Consider the following 17415-nt stretch of genomic DNA (forward strand, 5'->3'; position numbering starts at 1 on the left):
ATTTTAATCTTGTTTTTAAGTTGTATTTCAATCAATTGTTTTTATACCTGGTGCCAGCCACCCTGAGCCCGGTCTTGGCTGGGGAGGGTATAATAAAATTTATTATTATTATCTCTCAAGAGTCGTGGGTTCGAGTTCCTTTCCAACGCCACAGTCCGATGATTCTGACTTATCTGCTAGCTCTCAAGTCTCAGAATCTTGAAGGAGGGAGGAAATTGATCCCTCGCAGGCTGCTGGCAGATGGCGCTGAGGAGACGCAGGCCAACCAGACTATTAAAAGCTCCTTGCCTTTTAACTTAACAGCTCCCCCCACCCTCTCCTTTGTCCCTCCTTCTGGCTGGCTGTCTCCTCGCTCGCTCGGAGGCACCTTTCGGCGCTGGTTGTGTTGGAGGCTCTCCGGCAGGGGCTCACCTGGCCCGGGAAAAGAGAGAGAGAGAGAGAGAGACCCCTCCTTTGCGCACCTGCCTCGGGTCTTTGCACCCCTCTCCTGCCAGCTCGGATGGCGCTTCGGATGCGGCAGGTAGTCGGCCGTCCTGCGCTCCCGCTGCAGCCGCCGCCGCGCTGGCTATTGTGAGAGCAGCAGCCCGGGGTTTCTTGGCTAGCGGGGAAGCCTGCATCCCGGCCTCTGCAATGCTGTCTTTGCGGTCCAGCCCTCAACCTTGAGCTCAGTCGCGATGCCAGAGAGCGGGGCAGGAGCGGCGCCGGGCTCCCAGGACAGCGAGCGCCACAAGAGGGGCGCCACAGATGGCGAGGCGTCCGGGCCAGCTGCCACCGGGGTCCTGGGTGAGTATTTGGCGAGGTTTGGGCCACCTCCGTTGCGCTATCCCTTGGGAGGGTGGGGGAAACAACAGTGGTGCAAGGGTGTGGGGGGTGGTAGAAGAGAGATGAGGCCGGATTTTCGGGGGTGCCCAGCAGACTTTGCCAAAGTTGGGGGAAAAGGAACCGTTGGACCCGACTAAACCCTGGATGGGGGAAGCAGGGTCGTCCGGCGCGAAAGGAGCGATGCGGAGCATCCGTGGTACCCGGGAAAGCGCATCTCTTGGGCGTCGAGCTATTGTCTGGAAATCGTTAAACCCCTTCCGCTGTCGAGGAAGGAAGACCCTCGCCCCAGCCTTTTGTTGTGCAATGGCCAGCCACGGGTTTTCGGGAAGAGGGTCTCCGGAAGCTGTTTCGGAAGGGGGTCCTCTTTTCCACCGGTGCGTATTTTTACGCACGCTTGGACCCGACACCGTTTCGGTCCGCTCTCTCTCTCTCTCTCTCTCTCTCCGCCTGATGTCATCCTTCCACAACGTGCCGGCGGGGGGGGGGAGCGGGGGATGCTCAGCCCATTCAGAAATTCTCCTCTGCCGTACGCTCCTGCGGAGGAGGAGTGCGGAATTGCCGCCGCGGGCACAGCGGAGCGGGAGAAGCAGCCCCGGCGCTGCGGTCCACTGCAGATGCGCTCCTCGGGATGGCACCGCCGGGGAGGCGTCCGAGGGGCTCGGAGGAAGCACGTGTCGCTTGAGCTGCGGGCGAGGAGGAGGCCGAGGGCCGTGGTCTGCCGCGGTGCCGAAGGACAGAGGGAGTGCAAATCCAAACGCCGAAGGCCTTTCGACCGGACCAACCAGGTTCTCCATACTGGACCCTTTTGGGTACACCGAGGCGTTGCGCCTTGACGCTTTTCGGCACGGTTCGTAGATCCGGGAGGATTGTTCTGCCCCCATTGGCCTGGGATTTATTTACATATTTTTTTAAAAAAATAAAATAAATAAACTCAGGCGTCTCCAGAAGAGAGTCCCTCCAATTCGGATGCGCTTAACAGCTGGAGATTCCTTGACCAGTTTGGTCCATCTTCTGCCCCTACAATGGGTGCAAATATCTCCATGGGACAGATAGAAGTCTATCCATAGGTGCCAACTCCCTGGGTGCCCGAGCACCCACAAATTACCCCTGCGAAGGAGCCGGGCACCCACAAATATCTGGGCCAGGGTCATGCATGCTGCGTGATGGCACCCTGTTGAGGCCAAGCTGACAGCCCTGAGTCTGACGGAGCTTTCTCTTCCACCACCAAGCTGCCAAACCACCCCAGTTGTCTGAATGAGCGACAGCTTTTTGATTCTGCAGCAAAGGTGACCTTAATTCAGCCTATCCAAGGTTAGAAAGGGGGAATCTGGGGAGGGATGCCTGCAGAACCGGCAGAAAGAGCTCAGGGGGACGGGGCAGGCCTGCTAGGGACCTGAGGCTCAAGACCCCGGGAACACCCACCTTTTGCTAATGAACACAACTGCCCCAGGACATGGTGGTGGGGGAGAGGTTCCCGAGCTATGGTTTAAAGCAGGGCATCTTGGTGCCATGGCATGCCGCAGAGGTCCACCTTGGAGGTGTATTATTCGGCCGCCCCCTCCCCCCTTGCTCTTATGTCTTGGGCCTTCTGGGAATGGAGAATTATTTCCAGTGCAGCTTGTTGGAAGATTCGGGACAGCTTAAAGCAGGGATCAGCAAACCTTTTCGGCAGGAGGCCGGTCCACTGTCCCTCAGAACCTTGTGGGCGCCGGACTATATTTTGAAAACTATAAATACCCTGCCTCCGGGCCTGGAGGAGGAACGTACTCTGCATGCGCTCAGGAGCATGTCTCAGCGCTGCCTACTCACCGGCGTTGTTGGCTAGCAGTGGCTGCTCCATCGGCCCATCCCCGCAGAGCTCCCAGGCGGCGTGCACCATGCGCTGCGGCCCGTCGCCCAAGGCCAGGTCGGCGGGCAGGCCACGCACATGGAGCACCGCCAAGCGTGCCACCTGCAGCAGCGCCGAGGTGGGCACCAGGCACAGAGCCAGCAGGAGTGCCAAGCTCTGGGTGAAAATAATAAGAATAAGAATAAGAATAAGAATAAGAATAAGAATAAGAATAAGAATAATTTATTTATACCCCGCCCATCTGGCTGGGTTTCCCCAGCCACTCTGGGCAGCTTCCAACAAAGTATTAAAATACAGTAGTCTGTTAAATATTAAGAGCTTCCCTAAACAGGGCTTCCTTCAGATGTCTTCTAAAAGTCTGGTAGTTGTTTTTCTCTTTGACATCTGGTGAGAGGGCGTTCCACAGGGCGGGCGGCACCACCGAGAAGGCCCTCTACCTGGTTCCCTGTAACTTGGCTTCTCGCAATGAGGGAAGGCCCTCAGAGCTGGACCTCAGTGTCCGGGCAGAACGATGGGGGTGGAGACGCTCCTTCAGGTATACTGGACCAAGGGCTTTCAAGGTCAGCACCAACACTTTGAATTGTGCTCGGAAATGTACTGGGAGCCAATGTAGGTCTTTTTATGTGGTCTCGGCGGCCGCTTCCAGTCACCAATCTAGCTGCCACATTCTGGATTAGTCACAATGCCCATGGCGCGGCCCAGACCCGCTGCCCGTTCGCTAACCTCTCTGTCTATGGCCACGCCGGGTTTACCTCAGCGCACGGGTGGCAAGGCTTCTGATTGGCTGCAGGAGCTTCCTGCAGCCAATCCGAAGCTGAGTCACGGAAGTCAGTCCCCGCACTGCGATACGTCCGCAGCTTCTGTTCAAGGAAACGCCGCACCGCGCCGGTTTAGCTCACCACAGGGACTGACTGAGCGGGCAGCAGGGTCCGCGGACCAGATTTACGAGCCTGGTGGGCCGCATCCGGACCCCGAGCCATAGTTTGCCAGCCCCTGGCTTAAAGGAAAGACATCTTCACACAGAGCAAGTTAAACATATACATATCATTTCCAACAATCATAGAACATAACTTCTTATCTTATACAATATTTTAGACTTCCGTCAACACCTCTGATGATTTTTCGTTCTTTATCACTTATTCTGCATTTCTTAATTTCTCTATTACACTTAATTATCATTAACTAGCATTTCTTCTTATAAACTTTCCTGCAATATTTCAAATAGTCCTCCTTGCAGATCTTCTTGCGATCCTACTAGCGTGATCTGCTCATTACCGTTCCTTTTCAAATAGTTCATATATTTACTCCAGTCTTCCAAGAATCACTGGTCCCGCAGGTTTCGAATCCTTCCTGTGAATTTATCTAATTCTGCATAGTCCATCAATTTCGTCTGCCGTTCTTCTTTCATCGGTAATTCTTCTTGTTTCCATTTTTGTGCCAATAATATTCTTGCTGCTGTCACTGCATATAAAAACAACTTACAATCCTGTCTATTAACATCATCTCCTACAATGCCAAGTAAAAATGCTTCTGGTTCTCCTTATGTCCTTACCTTACGTTAGGTCAAGTTTGTTAGGAGCTCCTGTCCAACGAATGCAGTAACTTACCAAGGCTGATTCAGTTGGGCCTATTCTGTTTTGAAGAGAAGTGTGCCGAATTTCTTCCTGCTAACTCTGGTGAGCGGGACACGGGTGGCGCTGTGAGTTAAACCACAGAGCCTAGGACTTGCTGATCAGAAGGTCAGCGGTTCGATTCCCTGCGACGGGGTGAGCTCCCGTTGCTCGGTCCCTGCTCCTGCCAACCTAGCAGTTCGAAAGCACGTCAAAGTGCAAGGAGATAAATAGGTACCGCTCTGGTGGGAAGGTAAACGGCATTTCTGTGCGCTGTTCTGGTTCGCCAGAAGCGGCTTGGTCATTCAAAAGCATCCATTCTTCTGTGATCAGCCTTCTTTATGGTCCAGCTCTCACTTCCATACATCACTACTGGGAAAACCATAGCTTTAACTATACGGACCTTTGTTGGCAAGGACCTCAGCTGCTAGGCCATCACAAACCTGCAGGCAACAGGTTTTTGTTTGGGTTTTAAATCCCCTCTGCCGGTTAATTGATGCCACGGTCCTGTGTGCACTTACTTGGGAGTAAGTCCCATCGGATTCAGCAGGACTTTTCTGCTGAGCAAAATGCACATAGCTCTGGGCTCTGTGGGAAGAAATAGTTGCAAGCTTTGCAAAAGGTGTTTGGGTTCTTGTCGGCACTTTTTGGTTAGTGACAAGAAGTTTATCCGGAGCCGACGTGTTAGAAAGGAAAAGCAGACCTCTTTGTCCCAGGGGCTGATTTAATCGGAACTAAGTCAGGGAACAGGATACACTTTGCAGATGTTTCCGGACGTACGGGCAACAAGAAAACACAGGGCATAGTCTTCCTGATTCAACATCACTGGAACTGTGCTGATTCCGAGTGCTGAAGGGAGTCTGCAACATCAGAGTTCTGCACTGCATCAAACATTCATCGGAAAGCCAAGTTGTTGCTGTCCCAGCCACCGTATTTTTTTGCTTTATAAGACTCACTTTTCCCCTTCTAAAAAGTAGGGGGAAATGTGTGTGCGTCTTATGGAGCGAATGCAGGCTGCGCAGCTATCCCAGAAGCCAGAACAGGAATTGCTGCTTTCGCTGCACAACGATCCCTCTTGATGTTCTGGCTTCTGGGATTCAGAATATTTTTTTCCTTGTTTTCCTCCGCCAAAAACTAGGTGCGTCTTGTGGTCTGGTGTGTCTTATAGAGCGAAAAATACGGTATGTCCTGTGTTTTTCCGTCTCCTCTGCGCTGCTATCAACGCCCTCCTCTAAGCCTAGGCTGCTGCCTGCCAGTGTGCATCTATCATGTACATATATTCTCCCAGCAATGCCAGCCTCTGCCCCCACTATTCCTGTGCCAAGGCTCTCCCTGGCCAGCCACAATGCCTGGACTGTTTCTTTCCTTGCTCCAAGAGAAGCAGTCTTTATTCCCGCCCAAACAGGACCCAGATGACTGTGATGGGTGAAGAGAGACCTTCTTTGTCAAGGCTCCGATCCATTCTGGATGAGTGGGGGTTTTTTGGAGGCTGAGCGGAGTTTTCAACGTCCTTCTCCAGAACCTCCCTAGCTTAGCAGGGGATGCCGAATCCTGAAACCGATTCAGCCTGGTGCGTAGGACAAGTTACGAGCCCATCAACATACCCCGGAAGAAAACTGGATTTGCTGAAGCCTGCGAAAATGGACCAGATTCACAGCTCACTTCTTAAGCATCCCAGAAAGGATGGAGCTGGGAACCGTGCAAGACTTAAACTCTCATCAGTCCCAGTAGCCAGCATGGCCAGTGGTCAGAGACGATGGGAACTGCAGTACGGGAACATCTGGAAGGAGGCAGTCTGTTCCAAAACCAAAGCGTTCCAAAACCAAGGCTCACTTTCCCATGAAAGTATTGCAAAACAGATTAATCCGCTCCAGACTTTTAAAACAACTCCTAAAATGGCAATTTAACATGGGTTTTACTATCTAACGAGACCATTGATCCATAAAATGAAAGCAATAATCAATGTGCTGTACTATAAAATGAATAAAACAGTACATGGGACGCGGGTGGCGCTGTGGTCTAAACCACAGAGCCTAGGGTTTGCTGATCAGAAGGTCGGCGGTTCGAATCCCCAAGACGGGATGAACTCCTGTTGCTCGGTCCCTGCTCCTGCCCACCTAGCAGTTTGAAAGCACAGCAAAGTGCAAGTAGATAAATAGGTATCGCTCTGGCAGGAAGGTAAACGGTGTTTCCGTGCGCTGCTCTGGTTCGCCAGAAGCGGCTTAGTCATGCTGGCCACATGACCCAGAAAAACTGTCTGCGGACAAACGCCAGCTCTCTTGGACAGTAAAGCGAGATGAGCACCGCAACCCCAGAGTCGTCTGCGACAGTTACAACAACAACAACAACACAGTGGTACCTTGGGTTGCATATGCTTCAGATTACAGACTCCGCTAAGCCGGAAATAGTACCCCGGGTTAAGAACTTTGCTTCAGGATGAGAACAGAAATTGCACGGAGCAGCTGGAGGCCCCATTAGCTAAAGTGGTGCTTCAGGTTAAGAACAGTTTCAGGTTAAGAACAGACCTCCAGAATGAATTAAGTTCTTAACCCGAGGTACCACTGTAATAATAATAATAATAATAATAATAATAATAATAATAATAATAAATAAAAAATAAAAATAAAAATAAAAAATATATACCCCTTCTGGCTGGGTTGCCCCAGCCACTCTTTTTCTACAGATGACTAAGGGCCGGGTGGAACTGAGCGGGGGCTTTTGGGGGCCAAAGGACTGACGGGGAACGGATTTGGGGTGAAGGATCTACAATAGGATTTTTCCGTGGGCACCATGGGGCAGGAGGAGCCTTCCGCACGACGCTTGGGAGCCTGAACCTCTGTCTCTGCATATAAATGAGCATATATGTAAGATTTATGCAAATTTGTGTCTCCAAGCCAGGGTGGGGATGGGCATGCTCCAAATCTTGCTAAGCCCTTAACGAAGCGGACGGAAAGCTAGAATTAATTTTGGTCGGCGCAGAGCTTTCGAGAGGGAGGTGCTTCAGGCCCCAGGGAACTCCCTGACCCCATTATTCCCCTACTTAGGGCGGCGAACCTTTGTTTGTTATCACTCTGCGAGGCCCGATCCGAGAGCAGCCGTGCTCTTTGCACCCCCTTGGCTTTCAACCAAAGCCTCTGGCCGTCCACACCCATTTCCTGCCAGCCTGCCACCCGTTCCAGTCCGGCCAGATATTTTTTGTGTGGCACAAGGTATCCGTGTTGGAGGCAGTAAATGTCTCTAATAACCATTTCTGGAAATCACAAGTGGGAAGAGTAATAATAATAATAATGGTAATAATAGTAAACACTGTTCTAAGGAGAACATGTTGGTGTGTATAGACTAAGTCTGTAAAACAGACCTAGGAAATAATAATATTCCAAGAATATTAAAGAAGAGATGTGTAAGATGCGATGTAAAAAAGAACTTTAAGGGGTACTGAGTATTGGAGGAGGGAAGTCTATTTATATTTCCTTTTTCTTTCTTTCCTTTCTTTTTTGTTTTTCCTTTATCATATGCATTATTATTTGTATTATTTGTATTTGTATTATCTGTGTTTCTGTTTAGGTGAGTGATGAATGTTTGTTTGTTTGCAAAATAAATAGTTTTATAATAATAGTAGTAGTAGTAGTAGTAGTAGTAAGGTAAAGGGTAAAGGGACCCCTGACCATTAGGTCCAGTCGTGGCCGACTCTGGGGTTGTGGTGCTCATCTCGCTTTACTGGCCGAAGGAGCCGGCATTCAGCTTCCGGGTCATGTGGCCAGCAGGACTAAGCCGCTTCTGGAGAACCAGAGCAGTGCACGGAAACGCCGTTTACCTTCCCACCACAGCAGTACCTATTTATCTACTTGCACTGGTGTGCTTTCGAACTGCTAGGTTGGCAGGAGCAGGGACTGAGCAACGGGAGCTCACCCCGTCGCGGGGATTCGAACCGCCGACCTTCTGATCGGCAAGTCCTAGGCTCTGCGGTTTAACCCACAGCGCCACCCGCGTCCCTCTAGATAGGCCTCCTTTGGGCCAGATCCAGCTGCCGGGCTCTTATGAATCATACGAATATGTGGCAAAACTGAATGCCCTTTGGACCTGTGAGTATTTCTACACAGACGGACGTACAAAATAGCCAAGCCTTGTTCTTGCCCCTTAATTTTGGACTTTCCGTTGCTCGGGAGAAGCAGAACGGGTGGGAAACAGAACAAAGGAGACCGCCTGGCCCCGTGCATCCGTTCTGGTGGGAACTCCATCACCGGAGGCGGTTGCCATAGAGACGGGTAGCGTTTAGCATCCCTGCTCCTTCCCCTCCTTTCTCTCCCCCTTTCCACTGTTTTCCCAGCGGAAGGCGCTGGCGTGGGGAACATATTGGCATCTTTCAGCAACCAGGTAAGGGACTTCTTTGATCGAGTTGCTGAGGGGCAAGTTGTTCGCACAGCAACGTCCTTCAGAGATGAGACAAACCAGGGAGCTTGCAGGCGCCGAGTTTTAGGCCTGTCGTAAAAAATTAGCAGCTGTCGGCTCACGCTGCGAACCTTTCATTCCGGCTGCAGAGCAACAGAGGAGCGTGTTTCTGTTCTTATCATTGTGTCGCTGGTTTTCATTCTGATGGCTTTTCGGGGTTACCTGTTTCTGAACGTTGCCACCTTTGTCCCTGTGCTGTGCAGCTGGGTGGAGGGTCAGGATTGCAAATGAGCTGGACGCGAGGTGGACTGCGGGACAGAAAGCCATACCTGTTGGGTTTTGGCTGCCAGGGTGGCCATTGAAAGCACAGGAACACTGCCCTTGAGGGGAGGTTTGGCAACCCTGCAGAGGAGAGAAGTATTGGTGGAGGGACTCCAGAGGTGCTTTCTGGCACATTTGTGATTATTTGTGCTCAGAACGGCAGCAGGGCGATTAAGCATCTTGTTTTCAAGACTTCAGAAGTTTCTGGGCAGGCGTTTCCCTACCTGTGCATGTCACCAAACTTCCTGCTGAAAAGGCTGGAACTTTTCACATCGTCAAAGTTCCGGTTATTTGTTTATTTTCTGCCGCTTTCGTTCTGCGGAAGCGCCCCCTCCCGGGCGGCGTTGATGCAATAACACTTGGGAAGCAGTGCAGAAAGGCGGATGGAGTGGAACGACGCATCGAAAGGGAAGGGTAAACCCCACCAGCGAATGCACAATTGTTACATCAGTGACATGTTGCAGTAGACCCCTGACATAGGCGCCTACTCCCCTCCCCTGGTATGCAAGGATGGGCTCAGAGGGCCTTCTCGGTGGTGGCGCCTGTCCTGTGGAATGCCCTCCCACCTTCCATCTTCCAGCCCGTACACTGAGGTCCAGCTCCGAGGGCCTTCTGGCGGTTCCCTCCCTGCGAGAAGTGAGGCTACAGGGAACCAGGCAGAGGGCCTTCTCGGTGGTGGCACCCGCCCTGTGGAACACCCTCCCATCAGATGTCAAGGAAATAAACAACTACCTGACTTTTAGAAGTCATCTGAAGGCAGCCCTGCTTAGGGAAGTTTTTCATGTTTGATGTTTTGTTGTGTTTTTAATCTTCTGTTGGGAGCCGCCCAGAGTGGCTGGGGAAACCCAGTCAGATGGGCGGGGTATAAATAATAAATAATAATTATTGTTATTATTATTAATCTGGGCCTCCCTGTGGCAGTGGCAGGCCTCTCCAGGCCTCTTCGATCCTCATGGCCATTTCCCGACGCACGTGATGTCACACATGTGACATCATGCACACAGAATGAGCTCCCCCGAAAATGTTGGGTGGAACTCGACGCCTCTCACCCCCAAATCCTCCAATCTGAAGGGACTCTCTCTCTGTGTATGTTTGTGGAGTTTATGAGCTTTAATCATAAAATCGCAGAAATGTAGAGTTGTAAGGGACCTCCAGGGGTCATCCAGTCCAACCCCCTCTGCAATGCAGGAATCTCAGCTAAAGCCTCCAGGTGGCCCTCCAACCTCTGCTTCAAAACCTCCGAGGAAGGGGAGTCCACCACCTCCCGAGGGAGAGCGTTCCACTGCTGAACAGCTCTTGCTTTCAGAAAGTTCAGTTGGAATCCCCTGTCCTGTAACCTGAATTCGGCAGAAAACAAGCTCGCTCCACGCGAAAGATTATTTGGTGCCATGTTTTTTTTTGGCCGCCCTGAACCTCTCATGCCAGGCCTTCCTCCTGTGCCACAGCTTCCCTCTTGCACCTGCAAGAGAAATGTCCGTAGATCCCTTGCCAGAGGAGCGAGAAACCCAGATCTCCCCGTGGGTATTTTAAGCTGGCAACTGACATCTCTCAAAACACGGTCGACGGTCAGGTGTCCAGCTAGGTCAAAACACGAGGGGGCCTGGCTGAACGAGGAACAGGGCCCAACCCTCACTGTCATCCAAATGCACTAATTTTTTTATTAATCTTAAAAAAGGACCTCATCAATGTAAACAGAAGCTTATTTCTCAGAGTTAGCCTGATGGACTATTAATAGGTTTAGCGTCATTCATTCAGAACGAGATGCCGTGCAGACACAGATCTGTTTATTTCATAATTGGACACCAGAAAAGCCCAGGTGCGCATTTTGGACTCACAGCTGCCCATGGAGGCGCAGGTCAATTCTGTGTCCAGGGCAGCTCCATATGGTACGTAGGATGAGACCCTCTATGCCCACGGACGGTCTCGCCAGAGTGGTGCATGCTCTGGTTATCTCCCGCTTGGACTACTGCCATGCACTCTCCGTGGGGCTACCTTTGAAGGTGACCCGGAAACTGCAATTAATCCAGAATGCGGCAGCTAGACTGGGGACTGGGAGTGGCCGCCGAGACCACATAACACCAGTTCTGAGAGATCTGCATTGGCTCCCAGTATGTTTCTGAGCACAATTCAAATTGTTGGGGCTGACCTTTAATGCCCGAAACAGCCTCAGCCCAGTATACCTGAAGGAGCATCTCCACCCGCATCATTCAGCCCGGACACTGAGGTCCAGCTCCGAGGGCCTTCTGGCGGTTCCCTCCCTGCGAGAAGTGAAGTTACAGGGAACCAGGCAGAGGGCCTTCTCGGTAGTGGCATCCGCCCTGTGGAATGCCCTCCCGCCAGATGTCAAAGAGAAAAATAACTACCAAACTTTTAGAAGACATCTGAAGGCAGCCCTGTTTAGGGAAGTTTTAATGTTTGATTTTTTTATTCTGTTTTTAATCTGTTGGGAACCACCCAAAGGACTGATAAATTGGAAGAATAGAGATATGATCCCCCTTAATCTATGGCTCAACAACGTGGAGATATTGGCAACATGAACGGACTGCTTATAGATGCAGACTTTCTTTGGAAAAATGCAACGATAACTGGATGGAGTTTAAGCAGACATATTAGTTTATTGGCAATTCATTATGTGTATTAGGATAATAAGAATATACACACCTGTATATTTTTCTTTCTTTTCCTGTCTCACTCTTAGATTTTTATAAATGAAATTCACATATATATTTGTATGGGTTTGGGACAACTTTGTCAGCGACGCTGTGAGCCAGACTAGTTTTTAAAGGCGCAGGAGCATGCCTAGCTTTGCTTTCTGATAAGTTGGCAACCCAACGGAGATGAAGATGCAATGTATAGATGGTATATAACACCGGTTAACTTAGGAAAAATGTATAAAGTTAGTAACAAATGTTGGAAATGTAAGGAAAAAGAGGGAACATTTTATCACATGTGGTGGGAATGTAAAAAGGTGAAATGCTTCTGGGAGATGATATATAATGAGTTGATAAAAAATGTTGAAATATACATTTATAAAGAAACCAGAAGCATTTTTTTGGGTATTGTTGGAAATGATATAAATAGAAAGGAATGTAAGCTTTTCTCATATGCAGTAACAGCAGCAAGAATACTATTGGCCCAAAAATGGAAGCAAGAACAATTACCAACGATGGAAGAATGGAGGATGAAATTAATGGACTATGCAGAACTTGACAAACTAACAGGAAGGATCCGAAAATGGCGGGACCAGAGGTTTACCGAAGACTGGAGTAAATTTACGGACTATTTGAAAAGTATTTGTGATGATCAGACGACGTTTGTAGGATTGCAAGAAGTTCTGTGAGGAGTATTAGGGGAAATATTGTAAAAACGGAAAAGGAGAGATGATATGTTAAAAGATGTAAAGGCAATATTAAGTTAAGAAATGCATAAGAAGTGATTAAGACGGAGGATTATCAGAGGTGCTGATGGAAGTCCAGTAAGATTGTATCTGTGATATATTGTGTGGTAGGTTTTATAATTCTGTATGCTAAAATTAATAAATATATATATATATAAAGAGATGAAGATGCAGTGTTGGTCTTGTTCCCACCTGCCATCGTACTGCACACCGCTCTTGAATCATAGAATCGTAGAATCATATAATCATAGAATCATAGAGTTGGAAGAGACCCCAAGGGCCATCGAGTCCAACCCCCTGCCAAGCAGGAAACACCATCAGAGCACTCCTGACATATGGTTGTCAAGCCTCTGTTTAAAGACCCCCAAAGAAGGAGACTCCACCACACTCCTTGGCAGCAAAATCCACTGTCGAACAGCTCTTACTGTCAGGAAGTTCTTCCTAATGTTTAGGTGGAATCTTCTTTCTTGGAGTTTGGATCCACTGCTCCGTGTCCGCTTCTCTGGAGCAGCAGAAAACAACCTTTCTCCCTCCTCTATGTGACATCCTTTTATATATTTGAACATGGCTATCATATCACCCCTTCACCTCCTCTTCTCCAGGCTAAACATGCCCAGTTCCCTTAGCCGTTCCTCATAAGGCATCGTTTCCAGGCCTTTGACCATTTTGGTTGCCCTCCTCTGGACACGTTCCAGTTTGTCAGTGTCCTTCTTGAACTGTGGTACTCCCTTAGCCGTCGTACTGCACACCGCTCTTGAAAGGCGGGATGTTTTAACTGGCTCATACTTGCTCTTCTTCACCCCACAGATAAGCTCTTCGGGAAGAGGCTGCTGCAGGTTGGTCGTTACATCATGTCTCACAAATCGTGGATGAAAACGGTGCCTACGGAAAACTGCGATGTCCTGATGACCCTGCCAGGTGCGTTTTGCCAAATTCGACAGTTTCAGTTCTTCGGTTCAAAACAAAGGGACATAGCAGACTGCCTGCTGCCAAGTCAGAACTCTGCTCCAACTAGCTCAGTTTAGCTTACACGGGCTGGCAGCAGCGGCCATCCAGGGTTGCAAGCAGAGGATCGGGTGGCGCTGTGGTCTAAACCACAGAGCGTCTTGGGCTTGCCGATCGGAAGGTCGGCGGTTCGAATCCCCGCGACGGAGTGAGCTCCCGTTGCTCTGTCCTAGCTCCTGCCAACCTAGTAATAATTTAATAATAATTTATTATTTATACCCCGCCCATCTGGCTGAGTTTCCCAAGCCACTCTGGGCGGCTCCCAATCAAGTGTTAAAAACAATACAGCATTAAATATCAAAAACTTCCCTAAACAGGTCTGCCTTCAGATATCTTTTAAAGAGAAGATAGCTGCTTATTTCCTTCACATCTGAAGGGAGGGCGTTCCACAGGGCGGGCTCCACCACCGAGAAGGCCCTCTGTCTGTTTCCCTGTAACCTCACTTCTCACAATGAGGGAACCGCCAGAAGGCCCTTGGTGCTGGACCTCAATGTCCGGATAGAATGATGGGGGTGGAGACGCTCCTTCAGGTATACTGGACCGAGGCCGTTTAGGGCTTTCAAGGTCAGCATCAACACTTTGAATTGTGCTCGGAAATGTACTGGGAGCCAGTGTAAATCTTTCAAGACCGGTGTTATGTGGTCCCTAGCAGTTCGAAAACACACCAGCGCAAGTAGATAAAGAGGTACCACTCTGGCAGGAAGGTAAACAGCATTTCCCTGCGCTCTGTTTTCTATCACGGTGTCCCGTTGCGCCAGAAGCGGTTTAGTCCTGCTGGCCACCTGACCCAGAAAGCTGTCTGTGGACAAACGCCGGCTCCCTTGGCCTAAAAGCGAGATGAGCACCGCAACCCCATAGTCGCCTTTGACTGGACTTAGCCATCCAGGGGTATTTACCGTACGGTCCTTCCCCCCCAGTGAACCCAGAGAATAGTAGAGACGGACAGTTAGGGATGGAGCCTCCACATCCAGGCACTGTCTACCTGCAAAGCCGCAAAGGAAAACGGGCAGGTGTAGAAGATTCCAGATCAGTTCTGCGTGCTGAAAAAAGCCGAATTTGCCAAGGCCCTGGCAGTTGGTGGCTCCCTTGCCTCCCCCCCCCCCAATTCTGGGCACCGAAACGAATATCGCTGCATGTTGGTTTCAGGCTCGATCTCTTGTAATCAGACACCAGGCTGGGCGAGAGGCCAGACCATAATGTAGTATGGAGGAAAAGGGGAGAGAGAGAGAGAGAGAGAGAGAGAGAGAGAGAGAGAGATGAGTTTCTCTACTTAAGCCTTCCGATGTGATCCCCCCCCCCCCCGCATTTCGATCAGGAAGGTCCCCCGAGGGAACCTGGCAATTGCGTCACTCGCCCGATTTATTTATTTTTAATTCGTTTCGTAACATACATAAACAGAGAGAGCGTAACGACACGTGAAAGTGCAAAAAGAGGAAAAGTGAACTACGAAGCAGGCACGTATAATGCACACTGTGGGAGCTTGTTATGCAAGAAAAAAACGTCCGCGTTATCGGATGTTCAAGTTTGGTTACAGATTCTCCAGGCTTGGGTTCTTAAAATGGTGGTTCCACTGTATATAACAATAACAATAACAATAACAATAACAATTTATTACTTACCGTATTTTTTGCTCTATAAGACTCACTTTTTCCCTCCTAAAAAGTAAGGGGAAATGTGTGTTCATCTTATGGAGCGAATGCAGGCTGTGCAGCTATCCCAGAAGCCAGAACAGCAAGAGGGATTGCTGCTTTTCGCTGCACAGCGATCCCTCTTTCTGTTCTGGCTTCTGAGATTCAGAATATTTTTTTCCTTGTTTTCCTCCTCCAAAAACTAGGTGCGTCTTATGGTCTGGTGCATCTTACAGAGCGAAAAATATGGTATACCCCATCTGGCCGGGCCAGTTACTCTGGGCGGCTTCCAGCAGAATGTTAAACACATAATAAAACATCAAACATGTGTTAAAGCAATGCCAAGTCATGTTAAAAGTGCCTGGAGGTTCTAGTCCTCATCGAAATCTCAAACTGCATGCAATTTCCCCCCTTATAGCTCTGTTTCAGAGGGATAATAATAATAATAATAATAATAATAATAATAATAATAATAATTTATTATTTATACCCCACCCATCTGGCTGGGCTTGCCCAGACACTCTGGGCAGCTTCCAAGAAATATTAAAATACTGTAATATATCAAACATTAAAAGCTTCCCTAAACAGGGCTGCCTTCAGATGTCTTCTAAAAGTCTGGTAGTTGTTGTTCTCTTTGACATCTAGTGGGAGGGCGTTCCACAGGGCAGGTGCCACTACCGAGAAGACCCTCTGCCTGGTTCCCTGTAAATTGGCTTCTCGCAATGAGGGAACCGCCAGAAGGCCCTCGGCGCTGGACCTCAGTGTCTGGGATGGATGATGGAGGTGGAGACACTCCTTCAAGGATACTGGACCGTTTAGGGCTTTAAAGGTCAGCACCAACACTTTGAATTGTGCTCGGAAACGTACTGGGAGCCAATGTAGGTCTTTCAGGACCGGTGTTATGTGGTCTCGGCGGCCGCTCCCAGTCACCAGTTTAGCTGCCACATTCTGGATTAGTTGTAGTTTCTGGGTCACCTTCAAAGGTAGCCCCACGTAGAGCGCATTGCAGTAGTCCAAGCGGGAGATAACTAGAGCATGCACCACTCTGGCCAGACAGTCTGCGGGCAGGGAGGGTCTCCTCCTGCGTACCAGATGAAGCTGATAAACAGCTGCCCTGGATACAGAATAGACCTCCATGGACAGCGGTGAGTCCAGAATGACTCCCAGGCTGCGCACCTGGTCCTTCAGGGGCACAGTCATCCCATTCAGGACCAGGGAGTCCTCCACACCCGCCCGCCCCCTGTCCCCCCAAAACAGTACTTCTGTCTTGTCAGGATTCAACCTCAACCCGTTAGCCACCATCCATCCTCCAACCGCCTCCAGGCACTCACACAGGACCTTCACCACCTTCACTGGTTCTGATTTGAAAGAGAGGTAGAGCTGGGTATCATCCGCATATTGATAACTTCTCTCTCTTCTTCTTCTCACTCTCCTTTTCCAAATGCCTCTCTAGACACGACCGACGACCACACGCTTCTGTGGCTGCTGAACCACATCCGGCTAGGTATCCCGGAGCTCATCATTCAGATACGCCACCACAAGCACACCCGGGTGTACGCCTTCTTCGTCACAGCGACTTACGAAAGGCAGGTCACGTCTCTGGAGGGTGGCAGATTTTGGGCGTGTGGGCGTACGGTGGGCCAGCGGGAAGCGAGGAGGGTCTTTCTTCCTTGCCGGACAACCCTCCTTTCCCTGCCTTTTAAAACCATGTCAGAATTATAAAGAATTCCAGTCGTGCCTCGGATCCCGAGCGCCTTGCGAGTCGAACGTTTCGGCTCCCGAACGCCGCAAACCCGGAAGCGAGGGTTCCGGTTTGCGAACGTCCTTTGGAACCCGAACGATGGACGGGGCTTGCGATTGGAGCCAATCGGAAGCTGCGCCTTGGTTTCTGAACGTTTTGGAAGTCGAACGGACTTCCGGAACGGATTCTGTTCGACCTCCGAGGTACCACTGCTTGGGGATCAGAGAATTCAGGATGTGGCCTCCAAGTCCACTGTCTCCACTGGATATGGGCTAGAACCTTTCGCACGCCTACCTAAACATGCTATCAGAGATGCATGGCACTTTTTGAATGGATGGGAAAAGTGTAGACAGCATTCCCTTCCCTAAAAAAAAAAAAAATAGTATTTTTTATTCTGCCCTGAGCAAATCCATCGTCTGTTGCTTTAAATCAAGATCAAAAGTCAAAGCAAGCTCATTTCGCTCAAGTCTGATCAGCAGTGCAATATAGAAACTTAATTGCGCAGGTCTGTGTCTCGAGGTATATTATATATAAATTGGTCATCGCTGTAGTTTAATGGTGTATCTTTGCGTACAGTGGTACCTCGGGTTAAGTACCGTATTTTTTGCTCTATAAGACGCACCAGACCACAGGACGCACCTAGTTTTTGGAGG

General features: G+C 49.8%; 1 protein-coding gene across 1 annotated transcript in view; it reads left to right on the forward strand.

The window, feature by feature from the left end:
• Positions 1-248: 248 nt before the first annotated feature.
• The window catches only part of ANO8 (anoctamin 8), a 42105-nt gene continuing 24938 nt past the window's right edge, over positions 249-17415 (forward strand). Inside the window, exons 1-3 of the mRNA XM_083720266.1 lie at positions 249-783; positions 13196-13306; positions 16475-16607. Of these exons, the coding sequence (XP_083576392.1) occupies positions 675-783; positions 13196-13306; positions 16475-16607 (353 nt within the window). The 5' untranslated portion in view covers positions 249-674. The remainder of the gene's footprint in view (positions 784-13195; positions 13307-16474; positions 16608-17415) is intronic.

Source organism: Podarcis gaigeae (genome assembly GCF_964106915.1).
Source record: "Podarcis gaigeae genome assembly, chromosome: 18".
NCBI lineage: Eukaryota > Metazoa > Chordata > Lepidosauria > Squamata > Lacertidae > Podarcis > Podarcis gaigeae.